Raw genomic sequence first — 16,691 nt, 5'->3', positions numbered from 1 at the left:
AAAAAAAAAAAAAAAAGCACAGGGAGGACGACAAACATGAGGAGCACACATGCCAAGCGCTAGCTGACACGATGACAACAAAGGCTGACGTGGGGGTGGGAGGAGAACAGATGGAGAAGCGAGTCATGCAGTTAGCACTTGTTCACCTGACTGCCCAACAGATTCAGCAGTGGAGAGAGCACTAGTGGACCTGGAATGACGTCGAGAGGCTGCAGGTAAAAGGAACGGCAACACCCACAGGGTTAACACACAAGAAATGCAGGGGCTGCTACCACCAAGGCCGCGTTTCTCATGGAAGAAATGGTGCTGGATATGAATGGACAGCAGGGCTGACCCCACACTCCGTGGTGGCTGCTGGCCTCACACAGTTCTTACACACACAGGCATGAGAGAGGCACTTGTTACAGTGCTTCATACTAAACACGCATTGACGGACTCAGACTCCAGGTTTAGATTCACACCACAAAGCCTCTATCAGCCATTATGAAAATAAGCCACATGAAGGACGTCAGGAGTCAGAGCACCATCTGTACCCAGAGGGGACAGTGGGAGGATGGATTCTTAATTCAGCTCACGAGATGGGTCATTGGTATGTGATGCATATGCCACCATGCACCAAAAACAAAAGCAGATTCATAATGTTATCTCAACAGAAATTCAATGGGCTTACAGGAAGGGGGCTTAACAACTGCAGTTCCATTTTCCCCAGTCAAAATGTTGTGTCCTGTTGTACAAATAGCCTACTCATTAATGTACTTGTTTAACTGCTGAAGCTCAGTGGTAGTGAGTGTAGTGGCCTTCCTTGGAGAAGCAGCTGCAGGACTCTGTTTCTGAGCACCATTTTGGAAACAAAATTTAAGGTCTGGTGTACCCACAGCTAGCTGTAGGATCCTGGGTAATGTACTCAACCTCTCTCAGTCTCAGTTTCTTCATCTCTAAAATGGTGCTGGTAATAGTACCTACCTCTTGGTTCTTATGGAGAAGATTAAAAGAGAATGCACATTAAGTACTTACACCCTACCAGGCACAGTCAGCAGTGCTGGGGACAGTATTAGTGGAGGCAGGGAAGTTCAAGAGCAAAGTCCAACTTACATTTAGGATATCATTTTACAAGCTAATATTTGTAATATGTATATTCATCAACCTGGAGAAATAAATGTTAAATTCTGTCCATTTGAGGAAAGAGGATAATTTTCAGAAATAATTATGAAATAAGGAATTGATTTGAAACATCAATGTACACAGGTCCACACAATATTCAGCATTTCATTATCTTGGAAAAACAATAGATGATTCCTGCTTCTGGTCATTACTCTGGAAAAAGCATGGTGTTACATCACAGAACATTAATGGGTTTAACAAAATCCCCCTGGAAGTGCCACCTTTTACCCACTTCATTATTCTGCACATATGAACGGTCTCACACATTTTGTCATAAGCCATCAAAGCCTCTAATCTCCAACATAATAATTTTATTTCTAAGTTCCTATCATTCTATAAAATATATATTCTGTGATATTAAAAAACAAAAGTTACCTGTTCAATAAATACAAATTTTAGCAACTTAGAGAAAGGGAGAAAGATCCTCTTTTCAGAAGATTCACATACAAAACCTAAACTAACAAATGTCTAAAACAAGACTTAATGTTTTCTTAATCAAGAAAGTTGGTTAACTGTTAAGACTACAAGGAGCTGTGTAGTTATTGCACTAGCACATCAGTACTGTCTCCTGACAGTTTAAAATTGACAACTTTTTTTTTCTGTCTTTTTGAGACAGGGTCTCCCTGAAGCCCCTCCTGGCTTGGAATTCACTATGTAGACCAGGCTGGCCTTGAACTCACAAAGATCTGCCTGCCTCTGCCTCCCTAGTGCTGGGATTAAAGGTGTGCACCACCACGCCTGGCAACAATGGTTTTTAAGCAATACCTGATTTCTGTCTGTAGGTTCCTAAAAAGGTGTTTCTTTGGTTGTTTGAATACAATACTCTACAGTGTATCTGTTGTGTAACAAGATCTCTGCTGCATTCACAAGTGAACGCCCAGCAATGGATCCAAGGGGGACGCACTTATGACAAAGCCTGATGGCAGAAAGATTCTAGAGTCTGTCATCATACTATTGAGATGTTTCAAATGTTCTTACAAACTTAAAAAATGACAGACCAGTTGGCAATCTATCCACAGGTTCCATATCTGTAGATTCAACCACCTACAGTATCTCTACCAAATTTGTAGACCTTTTCTGCCATTAATCTCTAAACAATACATTACAATTATTTTCATAGTATTTATAGTTTATTGCACATTATAAACAATCCAGTGATGATTTAAATGGATGGGAGGATGTGCACAGTTTGTACGCATAACATTTTATAAAAGGAACTTGAGTATCTGCAGATTTTGGCATCTGTAGTCTTGGAACCAATCCTCCATGGATACAGAAGGTAGACATATTCATTAAAGCACAATTACTGTCATTAGCTTTTTTTTTTTTTTTTTCCCCAGTGAAGACTAGCTGTATAAGTCTACCCAAAGGGTCATTGACACACTAATTTCCAAAAAGGATGGGAAGTGATTATTGAAATGAGTAGGAAAAAAAATAAAAAACAAGCTTTCAGGAGTATGTAGCAAACTCCCTTGAGGACAACCACTTTCTAGGAGGTCTCTCAGAATCCCCCAGTCCTAACCCCAACCCTGGAAACAAATACCTTGGTAATATCTCTTAAGTGCTTGCTAAGCCTGTAGAGGTCTCCCTAAAATGCATTTAACACACTGAGGAGATGAAAGATACTCATTACAACTACTTTAGAATGAGGTAGGCTTAAAGTCAGACCTGACTCCAAGCTTGGCGCCACTGCTTGACTTGGGTACTGTAAGAACAGGTTCTGTCTAAGAGCGTAATGATAAGGATGCTTGTCTCATGGTAAGCAGGAACTAAAGGCAATGTGCTTCATGATGCTTTGAATGGTGCCCCATTGTTATTCCTCTGGACACAAGTTCGGGGGACAGGTTTAACCCAAGGAGGGAAAAGGCACGGTCTAACACTTCAGCTCAAAAGACATTTACTATTGCCCTGGCCACAACAAAGAACACAAGTTGATGAAGATAGGTCATTAGGATCCATGCCTTCCACCTTGGTAACAACAATTATACATTTCAATATTTTGGGTTGTCATCAAGACAGTTAAGCAGACCTGTTTACCCAAGAAGTAAAAGTCAGATGTGATGAGTCAATTATTCAGGGTTCAATTCAGATGCCCAGCATTCAGCACTCCTGGTCTACAGACTGCACGCCATATTTCAAGGCTGCCTCCACGGACAGTATAAAATGTCAGTCACAAAGAGAAAATAAAATTGCTGACCTGTTCCTAACAGACAACATAATCCATAAGCAGACTGAATTGCTTACTCATGGAACAAGTTGTGTGGAAGGTCAAACTGTGAGGAAAGATGCATGGATAAACAGCCTGAATTTGAAAGGAAAAATCACCAGTTCATTCGGGAAAAATTATTGCCACCGTTGCTATCGTGGGAATTCAGCTCTAAAGCTTCAGGGTGCTGTGGCATAGCTAACATGCGCTGGGGAAGCTGCCTGCTCAGGCCCAGGAGAACAGCTGACAAAGCAAGGGAAGGAACCACCAAGGCATGGGGATGTCTGGCTGGGCTCTGGCATCTGTTCTCAGAACCTGTATCTCAACTTTGATCACGGACAGTGACTCGGGGAAAAGCTATCAGAAGAGGTATATGGTACCAGCAGGAGACAGATAGAGAAACAGAAAGTGCTCACGCTTTGATCTGACATCTCGCTCTGGTAACGACAGAGTTAAAAGATCGTTGCATAGTCATAGAGTCAAAAATTTAAAAAAAAAAAAATCAGACTGCTGCAGCCCCTGCTTCATCGATCAGTTCAGATCTAGGTCTAATTATTCTGAAATGAACTTCTGTCCTTCATGTTTATCAAAAAACACAGACAGCTAGATGACACTACATAGACTGAACATCTAAAAAATAATTGTCGAAGAATTCATAATGTTTTATTTCATGACAGTGTCTTGATGGATGGCTTTGGAATTCATAATCTGCACTAGATAAAAAGATGTGCTATGTCCATTTTAGAAAAAGGGAGGGCTATGAAAGCTAAGAAGAAAATGCATTCACCCTCCTAAATGTTAGCATAGTTATACTTTCTGTTCTCTCTGAATTAAATCACATACTGGGCTTAGGGGGATATGGCTCAATGGTAGAGTGCTTGAGGACCTGGGTTCTACCCTTTGCACACAAAAAAACAAAAACCCCTCACACGTTTAAATTGATCTCTAGTAAAATCAAAGATAGCTAGAACTTTACTGATTAGACATAACTTGAGAATTCACTTCATGTGCAAACAGCCATTCTCTTTTGCTATTTAGCTTATGCTAGCTAGAAGTGTCACATGGACAGTCTTGCCCTGTGACAAGTGGCCACAACAGACAATGGCAGAGTGAAATGGTGTTTTTTTCCTCTAATGTTTGAAAACTGGGAGTTGCCGAAGTTCAAGCATGCAGAGGGGGACAATGAAGGGTGGCTGAGGAAGAGGAGAGAAGAGGAGCACAAGACAGCAGAGGAGGGAAGCAGTCATTCCACCCAGCAGTGTCTGGGACAAGCACCGGGAGCTCCTGGCCAGCGCCTACGGGTACTCACCGAGTGGAGTGAAGCCCCGAGCAGGGCTGGTATCGCGGCTGCTCTCACGGCTGGTATCGCGGCTGCACCCCTGACTCATGCTGGGTCGAGGGATACGGCTGCTCCGTGCTAGTATGCAGCATGAGGGGTTTCAGAGAAGGTGAACAAGTTTAATGGAGACAGAAAAACTCACAAATGTCAGTCACATTCGGTTAAAGGTAATTATGACATTGTTCCTGCTGCAGAGTCCTGATGACGGGGCCACCTGTCTGAGCTGAGGTCTCATTGACAAGTCAGCTCTACCAACAGGAGTTGATCTGAGTAAACCTGATTATGCTCTATGCCTCAGAAGGCTGCAGACTGAAGCACTGAGGTGAAATTACACTTAAATGTGAGAAATGAAATCTTTCCAAAGGACAAATTGGCATCAAAATATAAGATCCAAAGCTTTAGCAAACTTCTTGACAAGAATGCAGGAGACCACAGCTGTATTCATATGCAACTGGTTCCTAAAAAGACAATTTAGTCTAGATGGACCATCAGAATAAAGGCTCTGATCTCCAAGGTCCACAAACTTCCCTATCAAAAAGAAGAGGGCTCACTTTTCCTAGTGTAGTCTGCTCTACAGAGGTGCCAAAGCTTAGCCTAGCTAGACAGCCTGCCCACTGAGTCAAATGAGTGTTTTACAAACACAAATTCAATCATCCAAACCAACAGATACAAGGAGTCACTGAATTCTTGCCTTTTTTAGGAGAATCCATGCAGAATTATACATAACAAGTAAACCGACAATTTCAGTATTTGGGCAAAAAGATCCCTTCATTGGCAGAGACCAGTTCATTACTTTATAATTGTCTTCTGACACTTTATTATTCATATGACAGTGAGATAGTAAGACAGAGTCTAATAACAATTTGGCTGCGAAGCTCAGAAAGACCAGGATTCCTCTGCTTCTCAATTTGAAAAAATAGAAATACATTACTGGCAAATGCTCCAAAGCAATATTGCTTACTGAATGGAAGTAGTGGAATGCCTAACAGCACAGTGGGTGGGGCTGTCTCATCTTCAGAGGTCTAGCACTGCCAGACTGGAGAGAGATGGCTGTCAGAGACTTGGGAAACTAATAATCTTAATTGTATGATCTAAAAACAAGCTTATTTTCTATATTACAGTGATCTATTATTTCAGAGCAAAGATTTATTGCTTAGTAAACTACAACAAGAACATCTCACTAAGCAGAATCATAAAGTTTCCCAACAAAGAATACGTAAGTGAAAAATGAAGCAAATTTGAGCTTAGAGTTTGCTCAGCCGCTCTGTGCTAGGGTGGAACTCAACTCTGAGAGGTAGGTGGAACTAGTTCCTAAGAGCTTGGGTGGAACCAGGATCTCAGAGCTCTGGTGGGACCAGAGACCCTCAGGGCTTGGATGGGACCAGCCCCTGAGAGCTTGGGTGGAACTAAATTCTGAGAACTTGGGTGGAACTAGACCCTGAGAGCTTGTTAAGTGATGTTTGAGTGCTTAGTACTCTCAAGGGCAAAGGTGAGGTTGGAATAAAATCTGAATGATCCACCCCAAAAGCCCTCCCTAGAAATTCTCAATGTTCCTAAATTTTGCCAAGGTGACATGGAAACCCTGAGTTTTTCGCTCAATGTCTTAGTGATTATTATTTTATTTTATGTGTGTGAGTGTTATGCAGCATGTATGTAAGTGCACCCATGCTGTACAATACCCACAGAGGTCATAAGAGGGCATCAGACCCCTTGGAACTGGAGTTAACAGACAGTTGTTAGCTGTCATGTGGGTACTGGGATCCAGACCTGGGTATTCTGCAAGAACAGTTAGTCCTTTTAATCACTGAGCCATTTCTCCAGCCCTCTTAGTGACTATTTAATCAACAATTCTTGGTAACATTCTAAAGAGCTCCTATAATAAGGGAAACAGCAACAGGTACCACAGTGAATCCTTAAAGAAAGCTGGAGAGTGTATACCAACCCGGACTTAGACGTTTCCTAGAATGTACAAAGCAGGGATGCTCATCCTTAGAGATCAATGTACATCTGAGCCAAGAAGTGGCCTGTGCAGTTCCAGCTGGCTCAGCTCCTTAGCCTCCCTGTATCCCAGCCTCCCGAAAGTAAAATAAGGAATGAAAAAACATCCAACATTTAAACAAGATGCATACTGGGGGCTGAGGCATCCACAAAAGCACTTCGGAATTGCTCACCAAACAGCATACATGAAAATAATGATTTTTTTTTCTACTTTTTTTTTTTTTTAAAAAAAAAAAAAAAAAAAAAAAAAAAAGTCCTGACAGCTTTCCATATAAGTACATGCTCAGTTGATTATACCTAAACTTGGATCCAGGTTCCACTCCCTTCCTTAAGTTCATATATATGGTATAACAACAGGAAAAAAATAGAAGACAATACTTCCTAACAAAGTTTATCCTCCAGCTGTTTCATCAGAGATTCATCTGTCCATCAGTGCTGACTGGCTCTTTTATGATGTAGCTAGTAGTAGCATATAGAAAAATAATTCTACCTACTATATTGGCAAAATCTTCCATAGTTGCCCTAAATTGTATTAAAGTACATTTTGTGATAATATCAATAGTTCAAATGTTAGATAATTTAAATCCTAAGAGGAAAAACACCTACTTACAATACTAGTTCTGAGAAGATTTAAAATAAGCATAGAAAACTATTTTTACAAATTAAGTGATCCAGACCCATGTGTATATATCTATATATCTATAGTTATCTATATATAAGATCAGCTTGTCTTAAATGCTCAAACCAAACATCCTGAGTGAAATTACGGCATGGAGAAGGTGCAAGAGGAACAGACAAGGAAATTAGTTGACCTTTCAACAAGCAGTGCTTCTAGGAAGCTCTTGACTCTTGTGCCTATGCAAAATGCTGTTAGGTTTCAAAAAAAAACTACTTGTCTCCTTTGCATTTTTTGATAGATTCTATCCTATACCACAATGTATAAGGATATTCCTTACTTTTGCCTTTAAAATTTTTTTTATTCTTATTTGTGTATGTGCATGTGTGTATGTCCGCGTGGGTGTATGTGGCTTGAGTGTGAGGGCCCTTGCAGGCTAGAAGAGGGTGTCAAAAGGATTCCTTGAGTTGGAACGACAAGCAGTTGTGAGCTATCTGCTGTTGGAAACCGAACTGGATCCTCTGGAAGAGCAGAAAGTGTTCTTAACCTGAGCCATTTGCCCAGCCCTAATTTTGCCTTTTATGGAAGGATACAATCAGAACTCATAGCAAAGAGCATACAAGGATTAATGGAAACTACTGGAAGCTAAAGGCATGAAATGCCTCTTTAGACATTTTCAAGTCCCAGTAATCTAGTTTTACAGTGGAATTATTTAATTTCAATGTTCCCAAAATATTTTTAAAACAGAAAGTCTTAAGACATTTAAAATGTATAATGTAAATTGTAAAAACAGTAAACGGTTTTTCTAACCTTTTCAATAGACAGGTAGTAGAAGGGAACCAAAGATAAACTGCTAAAATACAATCACTAAAGATGCTGCTGGCCAATGGGATTGGAATTTTATTTAATAGGAACGGGGGGTTGGAAGGGAAGAAGGAAGGGAGGGAAGGAGGGAGGGAGGGGAGAGGGGGGGAAGGAGGAAGGAAGGAAAGGAGGGAGGGAGAGAGGGATGGAAGGAGAGTTAGCTCATGGACTTTGCTTCTTAATTATCCAGTAAGATTACATGCAGTGGCAGCTGGATGTGACGGATTGTGCCTGTAATTCCAGCACCTAGGAAGCTAAGGTAAAAGAACTGGTATCACAGCTAGACCATCCTGAGCTACACAATGAGTTCCAGGCCTGCCAGGGCTACAGGGTGAGACCCTATCTTAAAAACAACAACAAATAAAACAAACAAAAAACCCTTAAATGTCAAATAAGAGTCTTGGCATCATTTTTATAACAAACAAAAAAACAGAAGTTCAGTTAAATATATTTCAAACAAAAAGGGAATAATTTGCAGATCATCACCAGAATTGGTTTTCTTTCTTTCAATTGTGTATGTGGTGGAAGGCCCATGTGTGCCACAGCATGTGGCAGTCCGATGACAACTTTCAAGAGTTATTCCTCACCTTCTACCTTGCTGAGGGAGGGTCTCCCTTGTTTCAATCCCTGAGCTCTGTATTCCAGGCTAGCTGGCCTGTGAGCTTCTGGGTGATTCACCTATGTCTGCCTCCCATCTCGCTGCAGGAGTGCTGGGATTACAGATGCATGCCATCACACCTGGCTTATATGGGTTCTAAGGACAGAACTTGAGTCCTTGCCAGGCCTGTGCAGCTAGCACCTTTACCCACTAGAATTGGGTTTCATTGTAAATTCTAAGCCTGGTTTAGCTGTCACTAAAACTGTGGAATTAATTGGTTTGGGAACTATAAGAAACATTCTTAAAATATGTTGCCCCCCCCCTTAGAATATTTGTATTTAAAACTGCTATACGATAAACCAAATGATTACGTATAGACATATGTATCTAGTATATACTCAATGATCTCAGTAAACAATATTCTATTACTGAAGAATGCTAAACACCTCCGACCTTATAAAAAAAAAGAGTCCCCACAGGTAGCAGAGGGATAAGTAGAAAGGTAAATTTTGTTCAGATATATTTCTTTATATGTATGTATTCTCACAATGTACAGAAATTTAAATAAAACGCCTTCAACAGAACTTTACATATGATCTTAAAACTTCACACACTAATCATTTCCTTCATGAGCATCAAGGAAATAGCATTCTTCAAAATAATACTTTAAATAAGAGGTCTTTGGAAGGGAACAAACTCCTTTACTGATGGTTTTATGACACAGTTTTTCATAGCTTAAAAAAATGCTACCTTGGGGTTGGAGAGGTGGCTCAGTGGTTAAGAGTACTGAATGCTCTTGCAGAGGACTGGGTTCAATTCCCAACACCCGCATGGCAGCTAACAATTGTCCATAACTCCAGTTCCAAGGGATCTGATGCCCTCTTCTGACTTCCTCAGGCATTGCATGACATGGGTGCACTTATATACATGCAGGCAATACACTCATAAAATAAAAATAATACTCTTTTTAAAAAATTACCTTTTCACTTGGGGTGGTGGCGCATGCCTTTAGTCCCAGCACTGGGGAGGCAGAGGCAGGTGGATCTCTGTGAGTTCAAGGCCAGCCTGGTCTACATAGTGAGTTCCAGGCCAGCTGGGGCTACAGGGAGACTCTGTCTCAAAAAGAAAAAAAAAAAAAAAAAAAAAAAAAAAAAGAGGCTATCATTTCAACTACATACAGTAGGGACACCCAAGTAAAGATCATGGAATAGCATGTCTGAAAGTTATATTAGATCACTAAAATTAGATCACTAATTTCAAGAAGGTAAAGTGTGGTGCAGTGGTTGTCAACTGGATAGACTCACCTAGGAGACAAGCCTCTGAGGAAGTCTGTAAGAAAGTTTCTAGATTGAGTTAACTGAGTTAGGAAGACCCACCCTGACTATGGGTGATATCATACCACAGGATGGGTCCAGGAATGAATAAAAGGAAGAAAATGAGCTGAGCAACAGATGCATCTCTCTGTTTCCTGACTGTAGATTCAATGTGAGCAGCTGCCTTGAGCTCCTGCTTCCATGACTTCCCTGCCATGATGGAATGTACTCTAGAACTGTGAGCAAAATAAACTTTTCCTCTCCTAAATTAACTTGGCTGGGTAGATTGGCATGGCAACAAGAAAAGTGACTCAAACAAGTGGATCTTTACTAAATACTAAAAAGAAATTTCTAAACAAAAAGGACATTTAAAGAGTATAATACTAGCATGGATTGTAAACATGTATCTCACATAAACCAGAAATTAACAATGGAAACAGACAGCTGAAGTCACATACCTAGATTTAAAGTAAATGTATTCCAAACAAAAATCAAACACAAGTATGTTGCAGCATCAGATGAGAAGTTCAGATATTCCAGCTTGGAAACACAAGTTCAAACCACATATCCATTCCTAAGCATCTACCGTGGCTGAGCCCTGCCAGTCTTGCTGCCCTTGACCTCTGCCCCACCGTCACTGTAGTGCTATGAATTACTAGTGGGTTTGTTTCTCTCTCTCCTAGAGCATCTTTTTGAGACATGGTCTCCCTGTAGCCCTAGCTGGCCTGGAACATACTATGTAGACCAGGTTGGCCTTGAACTCACACAGATCCACCTGCTTCTGCCTCCTGAGTGCTGGGATTAAAGGCACGCACCACCATGCCCAGCTAGAGCATCTTTATTTTTTAAATTTATTATTTTTATTTTATGTGTATGAGTATATTGCCTGCATGTAGGTAAGTGCACCCGTGTCGTGCAATGCCTGCACAGGACAGAAGAGGCTGTCGGATCCCCTGGAACTGGAGTTTCGGACAGTTGTTAGCTGCCATGTGGGTGCTGGGATTCAAACCTGGGTCTTCTGCAAGAACAACCAGTGTTCTTAACCGCTGAGCCATCTCTCCAGCCCCTAGAGCATCTTTTTAAAAAAAATATTTTATTTTGTGTGTATGAGTGCATTGCCTACCTGTATGTAAGGGCACCCACATTATGCAGTGTTTGAGGAGGTCAGAAGAGGGTGTCAGGTTCCCTGGAACTGGAGTTAGCTACCACGTGGGTGCTAGAAACTGAAGCAGGGTCCTCTGCAAAAGCAGCCAGTACTCTTAATCACTGAGTTGTCTTGCAAGCCCCCCAGAGCATCTTTTCCAGGTACTTTGAGGCAGAACCTGGGACACTTCTCTTAGCAGGAAATGGACAAGGGATAAAGACCCTTCCTTTTGACGGTCCTAGAGCCCCCATCACAGTGTATGCCATACAGTTTTACATTTCTACCTCTTGCAAATGGATTACAAGTCCTCAGAAGTGAAAAGCTAAATCTATTTCATTTATCTTTTAGTTCTCGGGTCTAAAAAAGGGCCCAGCACACAGTAAACATTCAAGTAAAAAAATGTTAAGATGAATCAATATGAAAGATAAGTCAACAAGAAGGGCTAAGAATACAATACTCTAATTTTATAGTAAGATTCTTATTTTAGGAAGTAGATAAAGATGTAATAAAAGTATATACATTAGTATTAATTTTTTGTATTTTATCAGAAAGGCTTCTAACTTTTATATTAAAACGGGACTATATGAGTTGAATTTTAACAGATGGTCTTCAAGATATGGAGAATACTCTGTATGAGTATATAGTATTACAAAGAAACTAATTACAACATTAAAATAAATATTATATATTAATTTTCATCAGTCTGTAGCTTTCATTTTCAACAAAATATTATCAAAACTATCTATACATATTCTTTGACTGCAAGTTTCATAAATTAGGTCAGAGATCAAAATAAAAACAAAAAAGACCCAAAATATATTTTTGAAAAATTAATATATGTTAATGGCTATTTAGTATGAATCAGTAATAGAAAAATGAAGAGTGACTTTGCTTCTAATTGGGACAGAAACTTTTTTGGAGACAGGGTCTCACTGTGTACTCCTGGCTGGCCTGGAACTCATTATGTAGACCAGGCTGGCCTTGAACTCATAGAACTGAATGTTTCTGCTGGGACTCAAGGTGTACAACACCACCGAAGGATGGAAACTCTCATTTTCCAAATTCTAGTGCTTTGCAAAATGACTGTAAAACATATGATATAATCCTATTCAATTATTTGAACCACAAGTTCCACACATTTTTAGTTCTTCTGAAATCTCAACCCAATCTGTATAAAGCACAAAACAAATTGCCTTTTTATCACAGCTAAAGTAACACCCTCAGTTTAAGAGCAGAGCTCTGTTTCTCATATTAGACATAGCAATTAGATCATAATCAAGATTACGGCCACACTGGGAACAGTTTTCCAAGTGTTTGAGAATCCTTACCTAATCCTATTCGGTTTGGACTCGTTTCTCGGCTACATCCCTGACTCCTGGGAATCTTGCTTCGTTTTTCTGAAGATGGTGTTACAGGTGGGCCTCTTGAGGAGCCCCCAGCAAGTCCACCATAGCCACTTCCCAACAGCTTCCCTGGGGAACTTGACCGGCTGCCAGCTGAAAGTGAGGAAAATGAAGGTGAGTGCCAGATGCAAATCAGCAAACAAGTCACAACAATTAAAAAATCAAGTTTCTACACCTGAGTTTGGAACAAATAGTAAGAGAATTTTATATAAAAATGGTATTTTAGTCAGTAGCACTATTTTTTTAATGTAGGCACAAAAAACTATGATCTCTGCTTAGAAGACTTACTAAGCAACTCTCCAAAATGAATGCACAATTTCTGATTGAAAAGCAAATTGAGTATCAACAGAAGCCTCCCTTTTCCAATTTGTATCTTTACAAATAACCAGAGACATTATGCAAGCATACTCCCACCCCACTATGCTTCTTACTGTGACTGTGTTTGTTTTTTATTCAATAAGAGCTGACTGGTTAAAAACTAAATGTAATTGTTGGAGAAATGAAAATATAAATATAACAAAAACTTCTTAAGTGTTAGGAAAAATAGGTTCAAGAAAACTCCATTAATTTAATAAATGGAAAAGAAAGAAATAACTAGAATTTTTTTTTTTTTTAAATCAGAAAGCAGTTGGTTTTCCCATAAAACTTATGCCACAATTGCACCAATGGGCCCAGCTCTCTGCAGGTTCATGATCAAGCCAGTCAAAATTCCAGCATGAAGAGGATAGGGGCCCACGAAACCCCACCTATAGCTGAGGAGCTATTGGCAGTTGATGGCTGCTGAGGACAACAGTCACTTTTCCTTAGGGATGTGGCCCCTGGTAGGTTGCCCATGCTCCAGTGGATGGCACTATACCCACACACATACTGGAATGAACTCAGTGGGTTAAAAAAAAAAAAAAAGATTACATGAAGTTAGGAAGAAGTGGGGAATACAGGAGGAGTTTAAAGATATTTAAAATGTTGATTAAAAAAATATATTGATAAAGAGTAACTGGCCACAGAAATAATAACCACAAACTTTATATTCCACACACATCATTCTGAAATACAAAGCAAGAAAAGGATAAAACTCTAGGGAGAAATGGGAAAAGTCATAATTAGTAAAAGACCCTATGGCAAAACTAATAAGCCTCACAGAAACTGACAGAGCAGGCCATCAAAACTCTGTGTGCACACTATGTATGGCAGCATGCATGTGATTAATACAGACAGCCATAAACTTGGCAACAATGCTTCTGTCAGTGATAGATGCAGATATAACAGCAGTTCTACAAAACTGCATCACCTAGTGATGCTGTAGCCAGCGAAGACAGTGTAAGTACACTCAAACAGCCTAACATCCCCAGAATGTACCCATCATTCTATAATGCATGGCCTCACACACGTCTCTTGCATACACATGTATATCTCAACAACAAGTTCTTTTCACCAATCCACACACATCAACTATGTGTTGATAAGCCCCAAAGCAAATCTTAAAAACCTGCAAATGTAAAAATCACACAGGCCACATTCCCTAAAACGTATGTAATAAAACCAGAAATCAGAAATAAATAACCAGGCTGGTGATTCTTTCTTATTAGTTAAGTGTCTGGATATAGCTATAATCATTTTCTGTGGGGCAGAATTTTCTATCAGAGAAAACAGCAAAATTTTAAGCATTGACATATAACAAGTGACAGTCATTTAATTAGATTATCTCCCTAAATAAGAAGGTAGTAAAATTTTTATGTATAAAATATACATTAATATGTACCAGAACAGAATGACCTGAGGAGTGGGGGGAAAACTTTTGAAACAACTTACCTGCAAATCTCTCTCAGAATATAAATTTTAAAAATACATTATTTAAAAATGTTTCTAAAATGTGTATCATATATTAAAACTATCATTATTCTAATGAATCACTTGGGTGGTACACAGGAAAGTGGATACTTTATAATGATTAAACTACAAATAATTTGAAATGAAAATCATTAATAAAATCAGAAATATATAGTACTATGAAGAACGATCTCAAGACCTACTGATTTTGTTTATGAAACTTGAGCATAAAATAAGCTATTAAGTTATGTAAAGGGCAAAAAGAAATCCATTTCAAACTCTAGTATTTGAAAATACAGAAGAATGCAGAAAGATTAATTAAGCTTATAACAAAGAAATTAATGCTGTGCGAAGAACATGGGAGAGGGAGAAGGCCAATGACCACAAAAAAGGCAAGAAGAGAAATGGCTTACCACCAGCAGGATTAGCAGATCTGGATCCTTGATTAGGAGAGCAGACCAAAGTACAGGCAAAAAGTGAATTAAAAGACAATAATACAATACAAAAGGTCAGCATGCAACACAATACAAATGGTTTATTCAAAAGCACAGTAGCAAATAGCTATTGTTCCAAGGGCTCATTTCTCTTAATCCACTTATATGCTTGTTTGCTTTATATATAACAAGTTTTAGCATTTTTTCTGTTAATGAAACTTCAATTTACAATGTGCCAAGATTAAGAGGTGTGGAGAGGACAAGCACTCCACTCTCTTAGAGCGCATCTCCTCTCCAGTCTCAAGCACCCTGAGGGAAGTAAGCATAACTTATTCATCTTTACCTCACTTCCCTCTCTAACAATGCTCTGTACATACCAGTGACTGCAAACATGGGGCTACAACTATTTCACCTGAAATGTTTTAGGACTTTCTTTGGTCTTCAAATATGTAAAATATTTCCATCAAGAGCCCTAAATCAAGAATAAATCTACTTAGTATTAAAGCAGGCCCATGAATGTCAGTATTACCCATATTTGTAGAAGAAATACATTTACCTCATTAAAATTATTGTTAAAACAATGAATTTGTATGCATAAGCTTGAGGTGCAAGCTCAACCAAGTCTAGTATTTGGTGGTCTTCCTTCCTGCGGTTGCAATCTGGTAAGAAAAGCGAAGCTGAGGACTTTTTAAAAGTGGAGCCCCAAGCTCAGGTTCGGTATGCTCAGAAGTTTGAAGAATCAAGCCTCTCCTAATCTCCTAAGCCTCACTACACAAGCAACTCTAATATTCACCTCCTCCTATGTACAGATGGCAATAGGGACTCCTAAAATCTGCAACAGAGTCCCAACACTAATTCAGCTGAGGTGAGAACCCTGCCAAGGCCAGTCAATGATCAACTAACAAAAAGAAACCTACAGTATCACTCAACCCTCACTTTCCACAGAATGAAACACACTGCAGTTAAAGGCTCAATTTTATTATATATGTGTATGTACTATATATTGTAACATTTTATCACACACTCACAAACCTAGATTCTAAGTCTTGAATACTTCTAGTCAAGAAGAATTCCTTGTAGTAAGAGTTAACCTTTATGTTTGAGGCTGTGACCAGAGTCATCCCTCCTGTGTCTCTAGAGACCAGGAGGGCTCAGCAGAACCACAGCCAAGGTGTGTATCCCAGAGCAGGACCTTTTGAGCTGTACCTGCACCCACATCAAAATCAAAATCCAGGCTAAGTGCTATGTAAGCAAGCCCTTCTTGGTCCCAATGGACTACATCGGCCTCATGGTATAAAACCATGCTGAGCCTTCTTTCCTGAGCTGCCTGAAGTGAACAGGGATAAAGAAGAAAGTCTTTGGGCTGGAGAGATGGCTCAGCAGTTAAGAACACTGACTGTGCTTGCAGAAGACCCGGGTTTGAATCCCAGCACCCACATGTCAGCTAACAACTGTCTATAACTCCAGTTCCAGGGGATCTGACAGTCTCTTCTGTCCTCCACGGGCATTGCATGACAAGGGTGCACTCACCTACATGCAGGCATAACACTCATACACATAAAACAAAAATAATAAATAAAATATTATAAAAAGAAGAAGAAAGCCCTTCTAAGGCTGCCCAGCCTCAGCTAAGACAGGAGCCTGCAGACCTGAGGCCAGTATGGCTCTAGACCTCATTTGCACGAGAACTTCAAACGCCTTGTTAAATCCTCAGGAAATCCGGGCATGGTGGCACACGCCTTTAATCATGGCACTTGGGAGGCAGAGGTAGGTGGATCTCTGTGAGTT

The 16,691-nt window shown here is 39.8% G+C and overlaps 1 protein-coding gene across 1 annotated transcript in view; it reads right to left on the bottom strand.

The window, feature by feature from the left end:
* The window catches only part of Clasp1 (cytoplasmic linker associated protein 1), a 289,328-nt gene that overhangs the window by 86,798 nt on the left and 185,839 nt on the right, over positions 1 to 16,691 (bottom strand). The window contains exons 22-25 of the mRNA XM_029562400.1: positions 14,883 to 14,909; positions 12,568 to 12,735; positions 4,677 to 4,784; positions 147 to 209 (exon numbers count right to left, since the gene is read on the bottom strand). Coding sequence (XP_029418260.1) covers positions 147 to 209; positions 4,677 to 4,784; positions 12,568 to 12,735; positions 14,883 to 14,909 — 366 coding nt within the window. The remainder of the gene's footprint in view (positions 1 to 146; positions 210 to 4,676; positions 4,785 to 12,567; positions 12,736 to 14,882; positions 14,910 to 16,691) is intronic.

Source organism: Nannospalax galili, unplaced genomic scaffold, assembly GCF_000622305.1.
Source record: "Nannospalax galili isolate Female #2095 unplaced genomic scaffold, S.galili_v1.0 scaffold633, whole genome shotgun sequence".
NCBI classification, from domain to species: domain Eukaryota; kingdom Metazoa; phylum Chordata; class Mammalia; order Rodentia; family Spalacidae; genus Nannospalax; species Nannospalax galili.
Note: the sequence above shows the minus strand (reverse complement) of the source record. Positions and strands in the feature narration are given on the sequence as shown.